The sequence below is a fragment of the Eschrichtius robustus genome (genome assembly GCF_028021215.1).
Source record: "Eschrichtius robustus isolate mEscRob2 chromosome Y unlocalized genomic scaffold, mEscRob2.pri SUPER_Y_unloc_3, whole genome shotgun sequence".
In the NCBI taxonomy this organism is placed as follows: domain Eukaryota; kingdom Metazoa; phylum Chordata; class Mammalia; order Artiodactyla; family Eschrichtiidae; genus Eschrichtius; species Eschrichtius robustus.
In genome coordinates, this window is record NW_027175154.1 from 290,180 (window position 1) to 312,527 (window position 22,348).

Genomic DNA, 22,348 nt, shown 5'->3' on the forward strand with positions numbered 1-22,348 from the left:
CAAAAAAACCACAGACACATAGGTCAATGGAGCAGATTTGAGAGCCAGAAATAAACTGAAACATATATGGACAATTAATTTACAACATACGAGCAAGGAATATACAATGGAGAAACTATAGTCTCTTCAGTAAACAATGTTGGGAAAACTGGACTGCCACAGTCAATGAATGAAATAAAGTAGTCTAGAGTGGAACGAAACCACTGTTTTATGCCACAAAAAATTTAACTCAAAACGGATTAAAGAGGGAAACAAAAGAAAAAATTTTAAAAATTGGACTATATCTGCACAGTGAAGGAAACCAATATCAAAACGAAAAGGCAACTTACTAAATGGAGAAGATATTTGCAAGTCATATATCTGGTAAGGATTAATTAATATTCAGAATATACAAATAATTCAAACAACTCAACAACAAAAACCCAGACAACTCAATTTAAAAATGGGCAGAGGATCTGAATATACATTTTTCCAAAGAAGATGGCCAACAGGCACATTAAAAAAATGTTCAACATCACTAATTTTTAGGGAAATCATGAAAACCACAATGAGATACCATCTAATGTGTTTTATAATGGCTGTTATCAAAAAGACAGGAAATAAGAAATGTTGGAGGGAATGTGGGAAAAAGGAAATCTTTGCACACTGTTAGTGGATCTGTAAATTGGTGTGGTCTCTATGATAAATGATATAGAGTTGCCTCAAAAAATTAAAACTAGAACTACTCTATGACCCAGCTATTCCACTTCTGAGTATTTACTTGAAAAACATGAGAACACTGGTTCACAAAATACGTGCATTGTTATGTTCATTGCAGTATATGGCCAAAATATTGGAACAATCTAAGTGTGCACGGATGGATGAACAGATAAAGAAGTGGTGTATATATATATATACATATATATATGTATATATATATATATATATATATATATATATATATATTCACTTGCTACTCAGTCATAAAAAAGAATAAAATTCTGCCATTTTCTACTACATGGATGGACTTTGAAGGTCCTATGCTAAGTGAAATAAGTGAGAGGAGAAAGACAAATACCATAATTTCACTCATGTGGAACTGAAGAAAACAAAACAAAATAAGGAAGATGAGATTACTGTACTTCTAAAATGTTTATGTCATTTATCCAGAGAGTACTCAGAGGAAAATTCATATAGTTTCATATTAACAGAGAAAGACTAAAAATATGTAAATAAGTGTACTTCCCAAATTGAAATAATTACAAAATAATTATAATGAAACAATAGAAAAGATTAAATGTAAAAAAGATTGATCAATCAATAGACAATAAAACTGAAAATTAAATCTAAGAGCTTGTTCTCACAGACAACAATAAATAAAAATAGATAAAACTTTGGCAAGTCTAATGAAAATAGAGAAAAAATTAATGTATAAACTTGAAGATATATTAGGACCAGAGTAAAAAATGTAGATATTTTATGGGAAAGCCTATGAGAGTACTGGAAATTTTGAATAATATGAATTATTTTCTTGGGAGTTATAAATAGCCAAAGTGAACTCAGAAAGAAGTATGAATGAAGAAATAATTGACAGTGTAAACAATGAAAAGTTTGAAACATCTTCTCACAAATTATGTATGGCCCAGAATTTTCATCTGTAAGTTATGTATTCTTTAATGCTAGTAAGTACTTTGAAAAGCAGTAAATGTTAGAAATCTTTCTATTTCATTTCAGGATGGTTATTTAATGGTCAAAAAGATAACATCTCCAAGAATTAGACAAATATATTTATGAGTCATTCCCTCCCCCAGGGAAGAAGTGTATATCTAAACCTATGCATCTGTCTATATTTCTATAGAAAGAGACTTAGTTTTTAAAACTGTTAATATTTCATCATGTATTTGTGCAATTAATGTCAACCTTCCTAGATTAAAATGTGTCTGAAAACTAAAATGTTCTTTTAATCAGAATTTTCTCATTTTATAATGTCATATTAGTGATAGCATTCTATACTAAATCTTTTAAAGAAGTCAAGTATTTTTTAGTCTTTTTTGAGATAATTAGCAATTTTCTACTGACAATGTAAAATATAAAGACATTTTTGCATAGCAAAGGGCTAACCTGAAATACACATATCTGAAAATAGATGTTGTATTTCAGGGCAAATATACATATGTAATGTTGTTGGATAAAGATAATTTTCTTTCATTTATCAGAATATCCTAGCAGGAAATATCTTTGCATTAAAATTTTGTAAACTTTATTTTTCTCTTTTGACTTTTTAATTCAAATGATATTAGTTATACTTTGGAAATAGAATTAGCTTTTAGAGTTATTTCGGTAATGAAACTGACTTGAACAATTCTTGAACAAAGCTTGTTCTGAAAATTAATGCAGTGATTTATTCTAACTTTTTTATATATTCTACCTCTTTTTTGAAATTCTCACTTTGTTTGTTGTTCTCATTGCGCTCCTGAGTTTAGTCAGCATCTTTATGACCATTTGGGGGAACACTTCTTCAGGTAAATAACTTAAACAGAGATTTAAGATTTTTATTTGAGGGTTTTTTTTCCCTTAGAACTGATTTGTCTGTTCTTTTATTTTTCTTGACTCTCTGTGACTATCTATGCATTAGATAAAATATCCAATTCTCCCAGTCTTGAAGGAGTGGCCTCTTGTAGGAGAGAAACCTTATTGTTCAATCCTGCCCCAGCTCTTAGTTGTCTCTCAAACCTTTGTGATTGTCCAAGCATCCCTATTTGTTTTTAGTGGCTCCCAGTAGTTGAAGTGTGCCAAGACCTGTCAGGATCTGAAAGGGGAGAATTTTAGTCATCGCCTAGATTCAGGCTGATTGAAAGCCTGACCCTCAGGCAGCAGCTTTCAAAGTATATGAACATACCTCTTTCAGAGGAAGACTAGGAGATGAGTGTTCCTGTGTGATGAGTCCTAGGTAATAGCCAGCTAAGAACTGTTTCTTTGCTTGCTACAATCCCACTGAACCTATGAACACAAGCCCTGTCAGCCAGTGGGGTCACCAGGGCATGGTCTCCTGGGTGACAGCCTCAAAAGCCAAGGTGCCAGATGTGTACAAAGCTCCTTTCTCAGAGATTCCAGAGACCTGGAGTGAGATAGAGGAAGAGCATGAAGATGGTACCCACCAACCTCTTTATTTGGAGAGTATTTCAGTATGCCCCTCAATGTGTATTAAATTAGAAACCTGCATCTAAGGCCAAAGCTTTAAGGTAAGCAGATAGGCTTCTTTCACAGAAAGACTGGACATTTCTCAGTGGGCTGCCTCTGTGCTGGCATTGGGGTGGGTGAGTCTACATATATGAAGCTGTATCTCAGTGAGCAATAGCCTGTGAGTCTCATTGACACAAGCCCTGTTGGCTTTCAAAGCTTTGGAGGCTTGTCTCTTAGGTGCTTTTCTTAGAAGTTGGAATGCCCAGTGTGGGGTTCAAATCCTACCCTTTTCAGGGAGAGGCTGAGATTGTGAATTTCAGCCTGATTGTGGGTAATGGCACCAGGCATGGGGTTTATGGTAAGACTGTATCTCAGCCTCTTTTAACTGCTTTGATGTCCATTTTTTTCTGTTTGCGTGATGTGTAGGAGTTACTCATCTACTTTTGGGGGTTTTATCAGATAAGATTGTTCCATATGTACCTGTACATTCAGTGTGTTCACATCAGGAAATCTTCAGTAGTTTATTATTGAAAATAAATATTTCACTCCTATAAAAGGAGATTTCCATTCAGTTATACATCATAATGAAATAAAAATCTACATTTGTATTTTTAAATTAGGAATACATTTAGAAGATATTCTTCTTATTATTCTGAAATAAAATTGGTCTAATTTATAAAGAATGTTACAGCGACCCAACACTTATGCTTTCTGAATGTCAGCAATCTCAGCCTAAGTCACAGGGACCAGAAAATTGCTGACTTGAACAATTAGAACATTTTATACTCTGAGGGAATTCTCCAATTTGTTGGAGGAAGCCATCAGCAGATATGACCACCAGATGACCCTGAGCTGGACCCGGGTGATTGGTCCTTTTCTCTGTCCTTGGAATGTGCATTCCATTTGCCTTCCCTGCTCCCAGAAGCTGCTCTAAGGATACAGCCTTGAAATAGAAATGTTGTGCTGAGCCTATCTGGTCTGGTGGGCAGATCCAGAAATCTACTTGTCTTGGGGCCACCAAAGATAAGATTTGTAATTAAGTTTCCTTGCTTATTAAAACTGCCACCTAGCAATCTGGAGTGATCTGGCTCTTTCTCTGGTTTCTCTCTGCCCTGTGAGTATGGGGACCAGGTTCAGACTGCACCCTGGAAACTCTCAAGAAACAACTCAGTTTATGTATACAATTGCCAAGTCTCTACCTTCAAGGAATTTATGGTTTATTGGTAGAAGCAGACAGGTAATGTCAACAAAGTGCAAAATAATATGAGAGCTGTTATTTACTACAGGTGAAATACTTGTGCTCAGAATGCATGTATAACAAGTACCTAAGCCACTCTTGAAAGGGCATCAATAAATTTTCATAATAATGATAATCCAACAGCTAATGCTTTGGAGACCCTGACTATTCCCAGGCACTGTGTCAACACATAGTATGCATAACTTTAGTCAACCTTCACAAGAAAACCCTTACAAGATGGGAAATATTTTTACTATCTTGATTTTTACAAATTAGGGAATGAAGACTGACTCAAGATCTCATATAGCCAAAGCTTGAAGCTCCTCTTCCATCTAATTTGAAAGTCTGTGTCTCCAAATACTGGTGCACTGAGGTAGACAAGGTCAACTTGGAGGTGAAGGAATAGGTATGTTGTTTCAAGCCTCAGTGAAACAAGATTTCATGTAGGATTGGGGATTCTGTTAAATGATTCCTGGAGGAACTAGGAGAAGCAAGGGCAGTTTAGTAATTGGCTATCTCACCAATTTTTGTTGTAGAGTAGGTTAGAACAAAGGCCACCCAAAATATAATGGTTATTAGTCATTCTGAAGCTGCAATGTAAATTTTAGAGAAACATTTTCTCTTGGCTTTGTCTCTGGTCTTGTATGTGTACATCAAGATCTGGTTATTAGCCAGGCTAATTTTTACTTTCTCACTTTCACAGCCCCAATCTAACTCCTCATCATCTCTCACCTAGTGATTGTAATATTCCAGGTTTATCTTTGTATCCTCTATATTACAAACCAGAGTAATCTACCTAAAAATATATATAACACCAAGCTTCTGTTTAAAATCGTGCAACTATTCTCCTTGCCTAGGAAACGTAATCAGATTGTCTCACCATGACTTACCAGTTCCTCATCCAAAGCCTGGCTGCAGCCTACCTCTATCATTATGTTACTTTATAATATAGTATAGCACTTTAAATTTGATGGCCAAAATTTGTGTGGTTCCAAGTACATTCTACATGTTTCAGCACGCAGTGCCTTTGTTTATGCTGATCCACAACACATAGTCACTCTTCGCTACTCTAGAGGGTAACCGTCCTCTTCTTTCCAAACTCAACTAAGATGTTGTTTAAGGGTACTAACTTGGCAACAAGTAGTAAATAAGTCCTAGGGATCTAATTCAGGGTAATGAATATAGACAATTTTGTACTTATAATCGTCAAAGTTGCTAAGAGACTACAAGTTAATCAGAAAGAAATAATTAGAAAAGTGAAGAGGTGCTAATTATTGCTACAATAGCAATCGTACTACAATACGTGAATTAGCAAAATAACATGTTGCACAGCTTAATTTTACGCGTTATACGTCAAAGGTATTTTATTTTTTTTAATGTTCATTTCTCTGAGACCAAAAAGAAAAAATTCAACTCAGGCTGAGATGATTATACTACCTAAATATCTTTGCATGTAGCTTATAATATTATCTATGCATTGTTCCTTGTCTGGCCCTAAATACATTGGAGGCAGAGTTTGCATTCCTGACCCAACAATAAGGTTCTCTCTTTAGGCCGTTGAAAGGAAAGGGGCGGAATCTGGAGCTTTATACGAGGCGCTGAGAGGTGGAGCTGAGCAAGGGGAGGAGGCTGGAGAAGTCGGCTTTGGAGGTAACAGTGTACGGTGACGAGAGATGATTCTCGCCTCTTGGCGACAAGACTCACACTATAGCATAGGAACAAATCACCAGTAAAGTGCGAAGTAGAGAAGAATTAACTCCAGGGTGCCGAAAGACCGCAAAAGTAAATTTCAGGAAGGAGACATTTATTTCAATAGTTCTTTAGAAGTTGAGCTGCGGCCAGACGCCTCTCGATTTCCGGTTTTACTTCCTCGCAGTAGAGGACCGGATATCTGCGCTTGCGCATGACCGTTTCCGCGTTAGGCCCGCCTCTAGGCTTACTCTGGCGGGGCGAGAGTTATGAGTAAGGTGGCGTCGCTGGAGATGTTTCCCAACAAACTGAGGTAAGCTGGTTGGGAGAAGTGACTGACGAGAAGAAGAGCCAGGGTGGGCCTAGGCTGGGCGTGGGTAATGTGCAGGCTGAGCCAAGCAAGCTGGAGCGCTCCCGGTACTGTCAGTGGCGTCGGTGGGTTCAGAAAGGCGAGGAGGATATGCTGCCGGAATCGAAGAGACTTACTGGCTGAGCGTAGAAAGGCGAGACAGTTTTGTAATCAAAATATGAAAAGCAAGATTTCATTCCCGAGTACCAGAGCGACTTTCTTGCTCTGGACGCAGAGGAGAGGGGAGCTAAGGCAGCGCTGCGCGAGGAACCACTGATGCTGCTGTATGTTTTGATATTCCAGCCACAAGAAATACAGAGCCGCCCTAAAGAAGGAAAAACGAAAGAAACGTCGCCGGGAACTCGCTCGACTGAGAGACTCAGGTAAAGGACTCCTCATCTTGTTTTTGTGTAAGAAGTTGTTCCCCCCAGCTGCCGCCCTAACTTGAGACCCCAGTGTCAGAAGGGAGGTGTGTACCTGATGAAGTGTGGTGTCTGCTTCTTTGCAAATAAAGTTACTTTAGACTCATGTAAGAGAAAATGTTAACAATCTGAAGAAAAAGGGAAAAGGTATGGTGAATTACTACTGTTTATATGTAAGTATTTATTAAAGAACCTGATGTCACAGGTGCAACAATTGTGAATTTTCAGCAGTTAGCACAGCTCTAGGACACGTTAACTACTCAGTGAATGTTTTCCTTTATACTGGTCAAGGGTTTTAATTAGATATTGTTCAAGTTTTTCTCAGACTGGAGTAGTGTAAGACACTTTATATTGACTCAACTAATAAACTATTGTTATTTAAATATTTACAAGCGTAAAACTAGTCGTGAAGCTCTTATTTGACTATAACGCTATATATTTACAGAAAAGAAAACCAAATAAAATCACACAGCCTTTTCAAATCTATGTTAGTGTAATGTTAGGGATTATGTGGAACAAATTCCTAAAAAATAATTATCGTTCTCATGGCTATAACTGCATTATGTGGCATTTGCAGTGCCTCTATTATTGTTGCCTAAAGTTATTTACCAGTTTTTTTCTGTCGGAAAAAAGTGGGGAACCTTATTTTGTACACTGATCGTAATGTTATTTGGCCTTAAAATGTCAGACCTTAACATTTTTGTATAAACCTGTTTGTTTAATGCAGTAAACTTAGTACTACTTGAGCCAACATGGTTATAAATGCAGATGGATGCACTGAAATCACACAATACTGGCTTATAATGGTTGTCATACACGTTTTCCAGAACTTGCTTATTAAATTGTCCAAGACAGTTCTTGAACTACAGGGACTATGGCCTCAAGTAACCAGGATTCTTGGACTTGGAAAAACAACCATAGAGGTTTCATTTACCATTGGTGTTCCCAGGTAATGATTTTAGTACCACTACATGGAATATTTGGAATGGAAAGATCAGTGTGTTCACATGCAATGTGTAATGACATGTCTCTATTATTAGGTGGAAACTAGTCCACTATAAGTAGGACAAAACATCAGGAGAAAAGGATAAACAGGATAGGTTGGCGTTACTAACACTTTTTTTTTTTTTTAATTCCTAAAATTCTCAGCTATCTCCCATTGTGTATTTAATCTGTTTTCTTCTAGCATACAGTTTTCTAAAGGCTCTCTCTCTTTTTCTTTCCCTGTTTTAAATTCAGTAATAGCTTGTGTTTTCTTGCGTCGTTTTTTTCCTTTTGACTTTGTAAGGTACACTCACAGCAAGCCTTCGTAGTCAAGTCGATAATCTCTCTTGGTAGATTTAGTATGTTGAAGGATAGGTCGCTGCTTTGCTCATGATTTTATAGCTAATGCCATATCCAAAAATAAGCAGTTGTCTGTCGATTATGAGCTTTGCTCCTAGTTTTGCACATTGACTCACATTTCTTTATCTAGTAATACTTAATGAATGTGTAGAATAAAAAACATTTCTGTTCATTCATTGTAGTATAGATTGGATAGGCAAACATTACACACGCATATTCTCTAAAATACAGAGAATATTACTCTAAGAATGAGTTGTATAATGATTGTTAGAAATTTGTGGAATACTGAGCTTGCAGTTACAGGTAGCCTTTCTGGCATCTAGTTTAACCTTGGATAACCTGAAATAAACTGTTTTGTCACAAATTAACATAAAGTGTAAAAAAGCAAGTTACAAAACTGTAGCATGATTCTATTTTTGTTTTAAAGAGTTACATGTATAATACATTTATATATTTTGTACTTAAATATATGCTGGCATATATTTGATTATATCTGTAGAGACAATGCTACACCTCAGGTTGTTTATAATCACTTCTTTGGAGTGTGTGAACTTCATTTTGGGGGGTTAGGGGGTTAAGTGAATGAGGAGATATTTTTGAGTATCAGCAGATATTTTTGAGTATCCAGGCAGTGTCTAATCAGTGAGAATACCTCTGTAAGTAATTCAGAGTCATATCCTCTGTACCAGATTAGGTCATTTATTTATGTGAATAATTGTGTCAGTTAGAAGTTAATCGTTCTTTGGTGTATATGTGTGAGCCTATTTTCTTTTAATTTAAAATGCTGAAATAATAAAATTTACTTGCTTAGAAAAGCAGTTTAATCTAGGAATGGTAAGCATTTGGTTACCACTGGGTAACCAAATGGGTAAGCATTTGGTTAGACCTATAATACATATGTGACACATATAAAATCTTTTTCTTTTAATCTTGAATCATGGAAAGCTTATGTTGCATTTCCTTAAGTTGCTTCAGTTTTTCCTGTGTGCTCTCCATGTCTTCATGCTTTTTTTCTCTCAAATTTAAATTTTAAATGGAACAAGATCTAATTTTTTATTATGGGAAAACTAATGTATTTTTATTTTGAAAATGTTTTTATATACAGAAAGTTGAAAAAATAGTACAATAAACGTCTATGAACTCTTTATCTAGATATGCTAATGAACATGTTTTCTCTGTCCTCTCTGTTTTTCTCTATGTATGTACATATGTATATTTCTATGTATATCCATATATGAATATATACATACAGATAGATACACATTCATGTATACCTAGATTTTTTTCCCAAATAATTTACATATCAGTTGCAGATATATGATGCTTCATTCCTAAATATTTCAGCTTGCATCTGTAAAGTATGACATTTTTCTACAGAACATACCAACTTTGCGTCTATATAAATGAAAGGAATTCAGTAGTATGATATACGAACGGCTGTATATGTTATCCAGGATTGATATATGTATATAACCAGGTATATATGTGTTACATATACATCTTATATATATTATCGTTATGTATCTATAGCCAGTATTGATTACTTTAAAAAGCTGAAGTCAGTTATCTTATGGAATCTTAAAAAAGGCCTTGCCTTCTGGGTTTGTCTGATTGTATTCTCATGTTACTCTCTTTATTGCAAAATACTAGAAAGAGGATTTTGTGTATTCTTACTACACACATTAGGGGACCTATAAATCAGGTTGTTCTTGGTCATGTAAGTGTGCTTAAAGTTGCTATGATCTGAATGTTTGTGTCTCCCAACCCCCATCCCAAAATTCATATGTTGAAATCCTAATGCCCATTATGATGGTATTAGGGGTGGGGGCTTTGGGATGTGATTAGGTCATGATAATGGGCTCTCATGATTGAGAATATTGCCTTTATGAAAGACATCTAGGAGAGTTCCCATTGCCTATTTTACCATAATAAGATACAGCCTGGATGAGGGCCTGACTATGCTGAAACCTTTGAACTTGGACATAGTCTCCAGAATTGTGAGAAGTATGTCTGTTGTTTATAAGCCACTGAGACTGTGGTATTTTATTTAGCAGCCTGAATGGATTAAGACAGAAAATCCAAGACATATGGTTGCTGCTGTAACAGATACCTTCAACTGTGAAAGTAGCTTTGGAACTGAGTAATGGGCAGAGGCTGGAAGAGTTCAGAGGTGCTTGCTAGAAAACTACCTTCATTGCCATGAAATGACAGTTAAAAGTACTTCTCCCAAAGGCTCAGAAGGAGAGGTGAGCGATAAGAGTGTCAACAAGAATGAAAAAAGCAGAAAGCTGCAAAGAAGAAAGAGTTTATTTAGGGTCTTAAGAATTGAAATTCAGAGGCACCAATTGAAGCAGCAACTCAGATGTGCTTACAGGGAAATAGAAAATACCAGTATTTTATAAAGGCAACAAAGACATTCCAGAGAAGTTATATAGGTTATTTTTACAGAACTGTGGTTGATGCTGGCTGGCATGCAGTTACTGTTGGCAGCAGATTAGTTGCTAAACTGTGGTCTCTAGGAAGTAACGAAAACTAGTTCCGGGTGGTCTTGGGATAGCTGGTCAAAAGTTTATATTGCATCCAGGTGTGGATGTGTGGAAGTTCTACTTCCCAAGGCCTGGCTTCATTTTAGGTCCCTTACTCATAAGTGAGTCCATTTTGTTATTCGTAGTTCACAAGAGAAGGCCTTAATTTTCTCAGAGAATGCCTGAGTGATTGTGAATGGTATATTAGTGGAAATATGGACAGTATTTGTATGAGAGCTCAGATGGAAATTAGGGATATGTTCTTTGACAGTAGATGAAAAGCAATCCTTGTTACAAAATGTCAAAAAGCTAAATTGTGTTAAGGTCCTAGTGTTTTGTTGTAGGTAGAACTTCTGAGCCATGAATTTGAATGTTTGGCTGAAGGTCTAATTTTTCTTGAATGGTTATACAGTTGTCAATGAAAATTCAATTAACAACCAAGCTGAGAAAGAAAAATAGAGACTTCTATTCGAACCAACTGAGGATATAACCCAGGAGACAGACTTTCAGAAAGCTCTGAGGACTGTTCCACCTGTTAGAAATCAAAGGTACAGTCATATACATTTTCAAGACAAAGGATTGTATGTCAAAATGACTTACTGACATTTTACATAAAGTTCACCAGGGATAATCTGGGTATGCACATACAAAGCAAGCATCAGGTCACCATGACCCCCTACAGAGCTGGTAAAGAGTGCTATTCATTAAGAACTTGCTAGTTCAGAGAAAGGGGGGAAAATGATCTTTATGGTCAAGTAGGCATTCCCAGCTTTGTTCAGTGTGTAACGCAGATGCACACTTGCATATCAGGAAGGGAGGGAGGGAGAGATGGAGGGAAGAGGCCCAAATGGACAGAGAATTTTATGATTAAATTTTGTTGTCCTGCTTTAAAATATAAATTTTATTTCAACATAGTAAAATATTAAAAAAAAAGAGAGAAATGATTTGATGGTGGAATTGTTATTCAAAAAGAAATCAAAACTAAAAGTTGTGAAATTCTCAGCCTATCCATATTGAAAGAAATAAAATGTGTTTGGGAGGGAAGCTGATAGTTCTGCTGATTTTGATAAGAAAACTGGTGTGAATCACCATCTCAAGAATAGCTTGGAGCTATTAATGAAGGCAGTGAGGGAGATTGGTCAGTCATCTAAATAGAAAACAGGACCTACTGTCCAAGACAATGGAGAGAACACGAAGCATGAGACCTAGTCTTTTAAGGAGACTATTATGTACCCTGCATCTCAACAGAATCTAAGAGCTATGCATCAAAAAATGGGAGATTAGTCTAGACTGATGCCAGGAACTGTTGTCCAAAACAGTGGCAGAATGGCCCTGAAGGCATTTTGTAGATTATGGGGCTGCCTTTCCATCACAAACCCAATATGTAAGGGCCTGAAGGATTTAACTGTATCAAAGGAGGGGCTTCAGTAAAGAGATCCTGCTAGGGCAGTGCCACACAGACATATGGGGATGGGTACCCCTAAACCCCAGACAGAAAAAATGCACAACCTGAAAGTTGAGTTATGTTTTATTTGGGCACTTTACTGAGGACTCTAGCCCCAGAGACAGCCTCTCAGGTAGCTCTGAGGAACTGTTCCAAAGAGATAAGGGAGGAACCAGGATATATAGGAGTTTTCTCTAGAAGGGAAAAAAAAAAAACATGTGGTCAATCATCAAAATATTATTTATAATTACAAAAGGCAGATGTCTGAAGTTAATGATTTTAGTGCTTTTCTGTGTTTGGGAATATGCTGACCTAATCCTTGTAGTACCAGATGGCAAGTGACATTCTTCAGTTGTCAACTATAATATTGTTGATTTTTTTCATTGTATGAACTTTGCACAAGTGACAATTTTTAGTTGGCGGAGCTCATTGAAATTATCCTTTAGATATGGGTCTTAACTATCTAGGGCCAGTATTATTTTCTCCATCCTGAATCCGCTCAGGATAGATCATTGGGACAGCTGCAGTGGCTGATGGTGGGCAACATTCGTTGTTTACTGGAATGACAGGCAACATTCTTTGTCTGCAGATACCTACATGCGGCTCTGCACTTTTTAGTTGCTATGTGAGAAGGACATGAATTGGGGTATGCTGGTGGGAGGTACAGATGAAATGCTATGGTCTGAATGTTTACGTCCCTCCTAAATTCATATACAAGACATAGGTGTTGCTTACTAGATTGATCCAGTGTACAACTACGTTTTTCCCCTTTATAATTAAGTACTCTTCCCTGGGATGGTGTATTGAAATGGTGTAAATGTCCTGTGCTAATTACTTCTTCCAGTGGTTTTAGCAACTTTACCTTAATTAGTTTTTACAGTGAGTGTTTCAAAAATGAGTTCTCTATATTTTAGTTGCCTTTCTTTTGTAAATGTGTATGTTCCATTCTGTTCCCCCACCACCTTTTTAAGTATTACGAACTGTGGATTTTTTTTAAAAATGTAATGTTTTACCCACTACTTATATTAATTTTCTGATGCTTAGGTTGTCCAGAGTTTTGCTATTTGGAGCCTTTATTATTAGCAGGTTTAAAAAGACAGGTTTATACCATTATTGTAAACATTAACAATTTCAAATTTTAAATATTTTCCTGAATCATTGACCAAAGTTTTATAGCACTCAGTTTAATAAAGATTTAAATTCCCTCAGGACTTTCACAAAAGGAAGAGGAGGATGCTGCTATTATTGAAAAACAGTTAAGAGAAGAGAAGCTGTTGCAGATAGAGAGGTCAGCACTGATTTAAAGCTTAAAGTGTACTCAGTTATTTTATTTGAAATTATAAGGCTTTATTGATATAGATTTTTCTTTATAAAAACTTGTAGCAGTGTTGATAGGGAGACTGTGCATTCATGGGGCAAAGGGTGTGTGGGAACTCTGTATTTTTCTCTTAATTTTGCTGTAAACCTAAGACTGTTGCGCAAAGAAAGTCCATTTTTTTTAAGGAAAGAAAAGTCTAATGAAAGAAGTATACTCTATTTAGGACCAACCAATAACTTGATCATACAACCTAATTTAAAGTTAGTGATGGTCTAGTATTCATATAAGGGAAGATATGCCTCACTCTAATCTCAAAAACGCTTAAATGTAAGGTCAAGCCAAGAGACATCGTATTTATAGGTGAGGACTTGCCTTTGTTTCAGTTGTCAGTGTGACATATGGTGTGAGGTATGACCCAAAGTGCTAAGGGTGATTCTTTGCAATTATTTGTGTATTTGATTTAACCTTTTTTGATCCACTTTCCTCATCTGTTAAATGAAGGAACCATTGTATAATTTGTTTCTGTAAAAGTTTTTCCTGTGTTTTTTTCGTATTTGAATTACTAACATAGACTGTGTTTCATTTACTTATTTTCTCCCAATATGACTTTCTTTTTTAGTGATGCCTGAATAATAACCATGCCTTTCTGTTTAATGTGTATGGTAACTTTAAAGAATATATTTGGCATTTTTAAAACTTGTATAAAATATTTTTTAATCAAAGTATTTTTCACTGCTTTTGGTGATTGGTAAGTGTATGCAAAAGAACAACTAATTCAAACAATTAAAAAGATAAAAAGTGAAAGACCTTCAGTAAATGCATCATACCCAAAGATAGCCATTGTTACAAACAGTTGAGTGCAAATGTGTAAAAATGTATTTGTATAATGGGCTGATATTTATACATCTTTCTATAAATTGGTTTCGTTGCTTGTTATAGAATACATATCTTTCAGTATCAATGCAGAAGTCTAATTCAACCATTTTAATAGTAACATAGTATTATTGTATAGATCTAGCATAATTTATTCTTTATATTGTTCTTTATTGATGGACATTGAGATTATAGTAGCTTTTATTGTTATATAATAAGTTTGTTAGCATCTATGCTTATATAACTTTCAAAATTGCCATGTTATTTCCTTAGGAAAATGCCTAGAAATAAAATTGCTGGGATCAAATAATAGGTATACATAACTAGAGAGAAAGGGCATCTGGGTTTGCAGTTTATCCAGCAGTGAACAAAAGTGCCCATTTTCCCCATATATTCATTCACACTAAAAAGATAAATATAAATAAATATGTTTTTCATTAATATGTATGTTTTTTATAATTACTAATTAAGGATATTAATCCTCTATCTGTTATATGCATGACATATTTTTCTCATTTATTATTGGTCTCAGTTTGGCTTACAACATTACCTACAATTTGATTTTCATGTCACTTTCATAATTTGAAATCCAGTATCTGGCCTCAGTGTCTAACTTTAAAAGACCTCTCCTATCCCAAGGTAGTGAAAATATTTTGCTATTTTTTTCTTCCCATATTTTTTAGGGTTTTTTTTTTTTTTTTTAAATGAGTACTGATTAAAAGCATTGAAATGACTTGAGCCAGACTTGAACTCCAGTTCTGGCCCTAATTCCTACTAGCTATACAGCTGTGCTCCACATTTCTTAATCTAAGATTCAATATCCTTATCTTTAATATTGAGGTGAAATCAGTTATACCGCCTATCTCATAGAACTGTGGAGATTAAATGAGATGAAATATATATGTATAGTGCTTACACAGTGTCAGCAATAGGAGGTGCTTTAATAACTCTGGTTGTTTTGTTATTATAGATTTCTGTTATAATAAAGATGCTATATATTGTATAAAATAGCGAACTAATGTTTCTTTCCTCATTTATATGTAAGAAATCCTTCTTTTACATCACTATACATGTATCTTTGTTTTTCTGCTCTTTGTTTAATTTTCTACAAGTTGCATGCTAACTTGATTTGTTGGAAAACAGCAAAATACGTTTACATGAAAATAATGTGTGACTTTATGCACTATTTTATTTATTCATTTCTTACTAGAGTACAGTTGATATCTTATGCACTATTTTAACATAATATATAGTATATTGAAGTTACTAAGTTTAAAGCTTTTAATTTTTTAAATTATTTTTGTGGTCTTAAATTTGTGTACAACTAGTAACTTCCTCAGAAGATTCTTTAAGCCAGAATTTTGCCCACTGAAACATCTATATTTGCCCTATAATATGCACATGAATATTGACATAGGCAATAAGCCAGGTTTCACCATAGCTGAAAGGTGTGTTCCTGGAATCTTCGGTTGGAAATCGAATACATTTTCCTGTAGAATATTTGAAATTATGGTCAGATCCCTCGGCTAGATATAAAATGCTATTAACTGCTGATATTACTGAAGTGTAACATAAAACACTTCCTCATATTTTATCTCTTTTACAAGTTCAGTGGAGAAATACAGTCTTTGTTCTAAACATCTAATTGGTAAATCCACTTTGAAATAAAACCCATCTTTAATTTAGAAACTTATGATATTGAATGTCTGAGACACCTGCTATTTTACAGTAACATCTCTTTTATAATTGATCATTGTCTAAAATAGATACCTACTAATTGGTTTATATAACTTATCATCTTTTCATAAAACCTGTAGCATTTTTTTTAATAGATCTTTATTGGAGTATAATAGCTTCACAATACTGTGTTAGTTTCTGTTGTACAACAAAGCTAATCAGCCATATGCACACACATGTCCGCATATCCCTTCCCTCTTGAGCCTCCCTCCCATCCTCCGTATCCCACCCCTCTAGGTCATTGCAAAACACCGAGCCGATCTCCCTGTGCTATGCTGCTGCTTCCCACTAGCTAACTATTTTATATTTGGTAGTGTATATATGTCAATGCTACTTTCACTTTGCCCCAGCTTCCCCCTCCCACCCTGTGTCCTCAAGTCCATTCTCTATGCCTACATCTTTATTCCTGCCCTGCAACGTAGATGACATGATACTATACATAGAAAATCCTAAAGATGCCACCAGAAAACTACTACAGCTAATAAATGAATTTGGTAAGGTTGCAGGATACAAAATTAATGTACAGAAATCTCTGGCATTCCTATAAACTAACAACAAAAAATCAGAAAGAGAAATTACGGAAACAATCCCATTTACCATCGCAACAAAAAGGATAAAATACCTAGGAACAAACCTGCCTAAGGAGGCAAAAGACTTGTACTCAGAAAACTATAAAACACTGATGAAAGAAATCAAAGATGACACACACAGATGGAGAAATATACCGTGTTCCTGGATTGGGAGAATGAATATTGTGAAATGACTATACTACCCAAAGCATCTACAGATTCAAAACCTGTAGCATTCTTTATGTTTAAAAGATATTTTCCTTGTTTTAGCTGTTAAGAAGCCTGGGGACAAACCACAAGAGTCCCTTAACTGTTTGGAGCAGTAGCCCGTAAGTTTATGGCAGATGTCAGGTTTTCATAGTTCTGCAATCCTGCCGTTGCCACTTTTAAAATGCATAGACTGGAAGGATTATACTTTCTAAATGTGGAAACCTGGATGTTGCTTTGAAACTTGTTATTTGCTTTATTGGCACCTGTGTATCTCTGTGATCAAACTAGGACAAACTTTAATGTTACTGCTTTTTTTTTTAATATGAGAAAAGTGACAGAACAAATGTCACACAAGAATGTAGAAGTAGGTGACTTTAAGCTGTTACCTTCTAGGAAGATGCTGATTGTAGTGCTCTTCCAAGAGCTCTATTATGTCCTCTAATTCTCTTGCACCTCTTTTTTTTTTTTTTTATCCATTTATTTATTTATTTATGGCTGTGTTGGGTCTTCGTTTCTGTGCGAGGGCTTTCTCTAGTTGCGGCAAGCGGGGGCCACTCCTCATTGCGGTGCGCAGGCCTCTCACTATCGCGGCCTCTCCTGCTGCGGAGCACAGGCTCCAGACACGCAGGCTCAGCAGTTGTGGCTCACGGGCCTAGTTGCTCCACGGCATGTGGGATCTTCCCAGACCAGGGCTCGAACCCGTGTCCACTGCATTGGCAGGCAGACTCTCAACCACTGCGCCACCAGGGAAGCCCTCTTGCACCTCTTAAAGGCTTTATGTAAAATAACTTTCGTGACATTTTAATCATCCCAAAAATGTGTTATTTGCTATTATATATAGTGTATATGTGTGTGTGTTTGTAGAATGATGCCAATTCTTTTATTTGATTACATAATTATATCAATAGGCAAAAATTACATGAGGAGTGGTTGTTGAGGGAGCAGAAAGCGCAAGAGGATTTCAGAATAAAGAAGCAAAAGGAAGAGGCAGCTAGAAAACAGCAGGAAGAACAAGAGGTATGCTTTTAGTCAAATTAATCAACTACCTAACTAGTTAACTAAAATAACTTCTAATTAAAATAGAGAATGACTTTTTCACATTAAGAATTACATGCCTTGAACACCAGCAACAAAAATACTTTGAAATTGATAGTCTGTGTAACCAATATATTTAATTTTTTTAATTTATCCCATATGTTGAATGTTTTAAAAATTAAGTCTGGGGGAAAAAATACGTTTCTTTTCTCTTTGAAGAGAAAGTTGAGGGAAGAATGGGAAGAACATCAGAGAAGAGAGGGAGAAGAGGAGGAGCAGAAACTACAGGAGAAAAGAGAAAAAGAGGTGATTCTTATCATAGGATGATAAATACGCTGTGTATAGTGTGCAGATAGGATTTGAAGCTATGGGTGTGTGAGAGCTTGTAGTTTTTCTGTTTGTTTTTAAAAAGTCATATTTTTTTAATAGAGACATACATATTCTTTGTGTCCATGCAATAGCAGTTAAGACTATCTTAATTTAACGGTTTCTTCAGCTTTACCCAGTGTAATGCAAAAGCAGCCATGGCAGTATGGAAACAAATAGTGTGGCTATGTTCTAATAAAACTTTATATAGAAGCAGACAGCTGGCCCCTGCTTTACACTTTGTACCACTCTAGCAAATGATGTGACTCTCAGGTTCAATTGTGTGAGTCGACTTGTTTAGGAAAAAACATTTTGTATACTTAACATATTTATTGCGTTCCTTAAAGGCTTAACAGCTTATGTCCTGCCACCAAAACTATTTGATTTTGAGGAAGCAGGGATCCAATGTTTAAGATTTAGGAGATTTTTGCTGTCGTTGTTCTCGTTAAATCTTGACTTGCTTTCAAACCTATAGCTAACAGACAGTTTGCTAATTTAAAATAATCTGTAAGGTGTATGTACATATCTTTCATGTCTTTCAGGATCCTTCCTAAACATTGATTTGATGTATATTGCTGCTTTCCTTAATAGGGTGCTTATTTCAAAAATTCACAACCCATCTTTACTTGAAATGATTCATCAGAATTTTTCTTTTCTGTATTATTTCTAAGTTTGAATAACATAAAATTGAGTAGTTAACCATCTCATAATGGGGAAAAATGGATTTGGTTGTGTCTTGGTCATAATGGGGTAGAAGTAGTCTCCACAACTTTGTTTTTTGTATTTCAGGCCATTAGTTAATTCCAGTGCAAATTTTAGGCACCTTAATTTGAGCACTACTTTCTAGATGAGGTGAGATGTATCAGGGGACAAGAAATTTGGAACTTTTAAATTTTTTTATAGAGAGGACTCAATTACCATTTTAACTATGGAATGTTTTTCATTTGAGGCTTCCAGGATTCAGATAGAAGCTATGGCTTCTTTTAAATGCTCTGATTTTTTTAAGCAACTCTAGAAGGCATTAAAGAGAAGCATAAAGTACAGTTATCCCCGGGTATCTCTGATGATTGATTGGTTCTAGGGACCCTGATGGCAGCGGTCCCCAACCTTTTTGGCACCAGGGACCAGTTTTGTAGAAGACAGTTTTCCATGGACAGGGTGGGGATGGTTCAGGTGGTAATGTGAGCCATGGGGAGTGGTAGATGAAGCTTCACTCGCTTGCCTGCTGCTCACCTGCTGTGCAGCCCAGGGATAGGGACCCCTGCCTGAGGGTACTGAAATCTGTGGGTGCTCAAGTGAAATGGCATAGTATTTGCATATAACCTAGGCACATCATTCTATATACTTTAAATCATTTTTAGATTTTTATAATGACCAATACAGTGTAAAAGGTACAAAAATAGTTGCTAGCGCATCTCAAATTCAGACTTTGCTTTTTGGAACTTTGTGCGGTGTTTTCCCAAATATTTTTGTACTATCGTTGGTTGAAGTCATGGCTGTGGAACCCACACATACAGAGGACTGACTGTAGATTCTAAGTGGATTTAAGAAATATATGTGATTCTGCTATCTGCTAGACAGCTGTCTAGTTAATGGGATAAGACAGTGAAAAAGATATAGTCCCTGCTCTTAGAGTTACTTTGCTAGAAGGGGGAGCCATATGATAAGTTGACCAAAAAGATAATTTCCAGTGGTGTTAAGTGCTACAAAGAAATAAAGCAAGGTGATGTGATAGAGTGATGGGCATAGGTGAGTACTTCATTAGATAAATGATCATGGAAGATTTCTCTGAGAAGCTGATGTTTTATGCTGTTACCTGAGTACAAAGATCTCAGGGGCTCTAGGCAGAGGGAAGGGCTCAGAGCGTAGAACTGAAAGGAGGTGAGGGTGTTTGAATCCCAGAGACCAAAGGAGAGAGTGGCAGGGACAGGGAGGAGATCAGAAGAGTAGGCAGGGTCAGATCATTTAAGGCCTCCTGGATTGGAAGGAAGAGTTTGGACTTAATGTTAAGTGTAATGGAAAGCCATTGTCTTTACCTTTAACAAATCATTCATCACTTTTGTATAAAGAATAGGGGGTAGGGAACAGTGACCAAAGAGGCAAGAGTCAAGATACGCGGCTGTTTCAAATAGGATATGATATGTTGGTAATTTGTATGAGGATAGTGCTTTACAAAGATATGTACATAGATCTGGGATACGTTAATGCACAGTCAACAAGAATGCTCATGGTAAATTGAGGGGAGAGGTGTGAAAGGGAATGGGAGAATCCAAGTCATACTCTCAGGTGTTTAGTTTGAATAAGAGGGGAAGTAAATGGAAGCACCGTTTACTGAGATGTGACACTTAGAGGGTCGACAAGGAGGAAACAAAAGTTCTGTTTTGAGCTTGGAGAACTCTTACATGCATCTAGATTTACCAAGTCTTTTATGTAATTCTTTAAGCGGCTAGAGAAGAGAAGTCTAACATGATTAAAACTTGTTTAGGGCTTCCCTGGTGGCGCAGTGGTTGAGAGTCTGCCTGCCAATGCAGGGGACACGGGTTCGAGCCCTGGTCTGGGAAGATCCCACATGCCAAGGAGCAACTAGGCCCGTGAGCCACAATTACTGAGCCTGCGCATCTGGAGCCTGTGCTCCGCAACAAGAGAGGCCGCGATAGTGAGAGGTCTGCGCACAGCGATGAAGAGTGGCCCCCGCTCGCTGTAACTAGAGAAAGCCCTCACACAGAAATGAAGACCCAACACAGCCAAAAATAAATAATAAATAAATAAATAATTAAAAACAAAAACAAAAAACTTGTTTAAATGCCAGTTACATAGAAATTTACTAAAATTTTGGAGAACTTACTTTGCCTTATCAAAAAGTTTGGGGGCTTCCCTGGTGGTGCAGCGGTTGAGAATCCGCCTGCCAATGCAGGGGACACGGGTTCGAGCCCTGGTCCGGGAAGATCCCACATGCCACAGAGCAACTGGGCCCGTGAGCCACAACTACTGAGCCTGCGCTCTAGAGCCCGTGAGCCACAACTACTGAGCCTGCGCATCTGGAGCCTGTGCTCCGCAACAAGAGAGGCAGCGATAGTGAGAGGCCCGCGCACCATGATGAAGAGTGGCCCCCGCTCGCCTCAACTAGAGAAAGCCCTCGCACAGAAACGAAGACCCAACACAGCCAAAAATAAATAAATAAATTTATTAAAAAAAAAAAAAGTTTGAAATGGCTCATAAATCCTAAATACTACTCCTCATGTCATATTTTTAGCTTCTTTTAAATGTTAATGATGTTGTGGCTAGCATTGTGTTTTATAATACTCACTGATACCTCATCTTAAAAACTTGTATGTGGTATATATGCTTAAACATAGTAACTATTGTTGTTTCTGAAACTTACAGGAATATTCTTAAATATTTTATAATGTGTTTTATTATATTTTCTATTTGAATAAAAATTCGCACCTATATTCTTTTGAAAGCTTTTCAGAAGATCTGTGCTGTAGAAAGCAAATAAGAACATGAAACCTTGCATGTATAGGCTTTTTTAAATTTTAAGTTGAGATTCTTAACCACAAAAACTAGCTATGAGTTACCTGACTTTCAGATTTTTATTAATCCCATGTTTGCATTTGTAGGAATCTGTGCAGAAGATGCTGGAACAGGCTGAAAATGAGGTATTTTTTTAAACTTTCATTAAAGTTTTGATACCAATGAACATTTCTTTAAAAAGAATACTTCTTGTAATGTTAATTTTGTGGTAAACTACTTAGATCCTGTCTGAATGTGGGAATTACTCTGTAGGTGTGTGATTTGTACAGCAGCAAGAACAGAAGTGAACTGCTAAACAAAAGCAAAGATCACCCTGGTGGACTGGACTTGTTTATAGTCCTTAAAGTGTGTGTAACCAGCATCACACACTCTTACGCCCAGATGGATGGTTTAACTTGATTCACAGTAACTTAGATTGCTCTCACGGGGTGGTTCGCTAAGAAGTCCTTCGACCCTTTCCGGAATGGATGGACAGAAGGGAAGCCTGGTTGACGGCTCCTGGTAGCCATAGTGATGCCTGATGATGGGCAGTGA

The 22,348-nt window shown here is 36.5% G+C and overlaps 1 protein-coding gene across 3 annotated transcripts in view; it reads left to right on the top strand.

Moving 5' to 3' along the window:
- Window positions 1–6,034: 6,034 nt before the first annotated feature.
- The window catches only part of LOC137757683 (U2 small nuclear ribonucleoprotein auxiliary factor 35 kDa subunit-related protein 2-like), a 31,751-nt gene continuing 15,437 nt past the window's right edge, over window positions 6,035–22,348 (top strand). The window contains exons 1-6 of one of the 3 annotated variants that reach the window (XM_068534294.1): window positions 6,035–6,401; window positions 6,741–6,820; window positions 13,382–13,460; window positions 17,788–17,896; window positions 18,134–18,220; window positions 21,901–21,939. In XM_068534294.1, coding sequence (XP_068390395.1) covers window positions 6,358–6,401; window positions 6,741–6,820; window positions 13,382–13,460; window positions 17,788–17,896; window positions 18,134–18,220; window positions 21,901–21,939 — 438 coding nt within the window. In that variant the 5' untranslated portion in view covers window positions 6,035–6,357. Of the gene's footprint in view, window positions 6,821–13,381; window positions 13,461–17,787; window positions 17,897–18,133; window positions 18,221–21,900; window positions 21,940–22,348 lie in introns of all 3 variants that reach the window. The other 2 variants (XM_068534295.1, XM_068534296.1) reach the window with 2 other exon arrangements.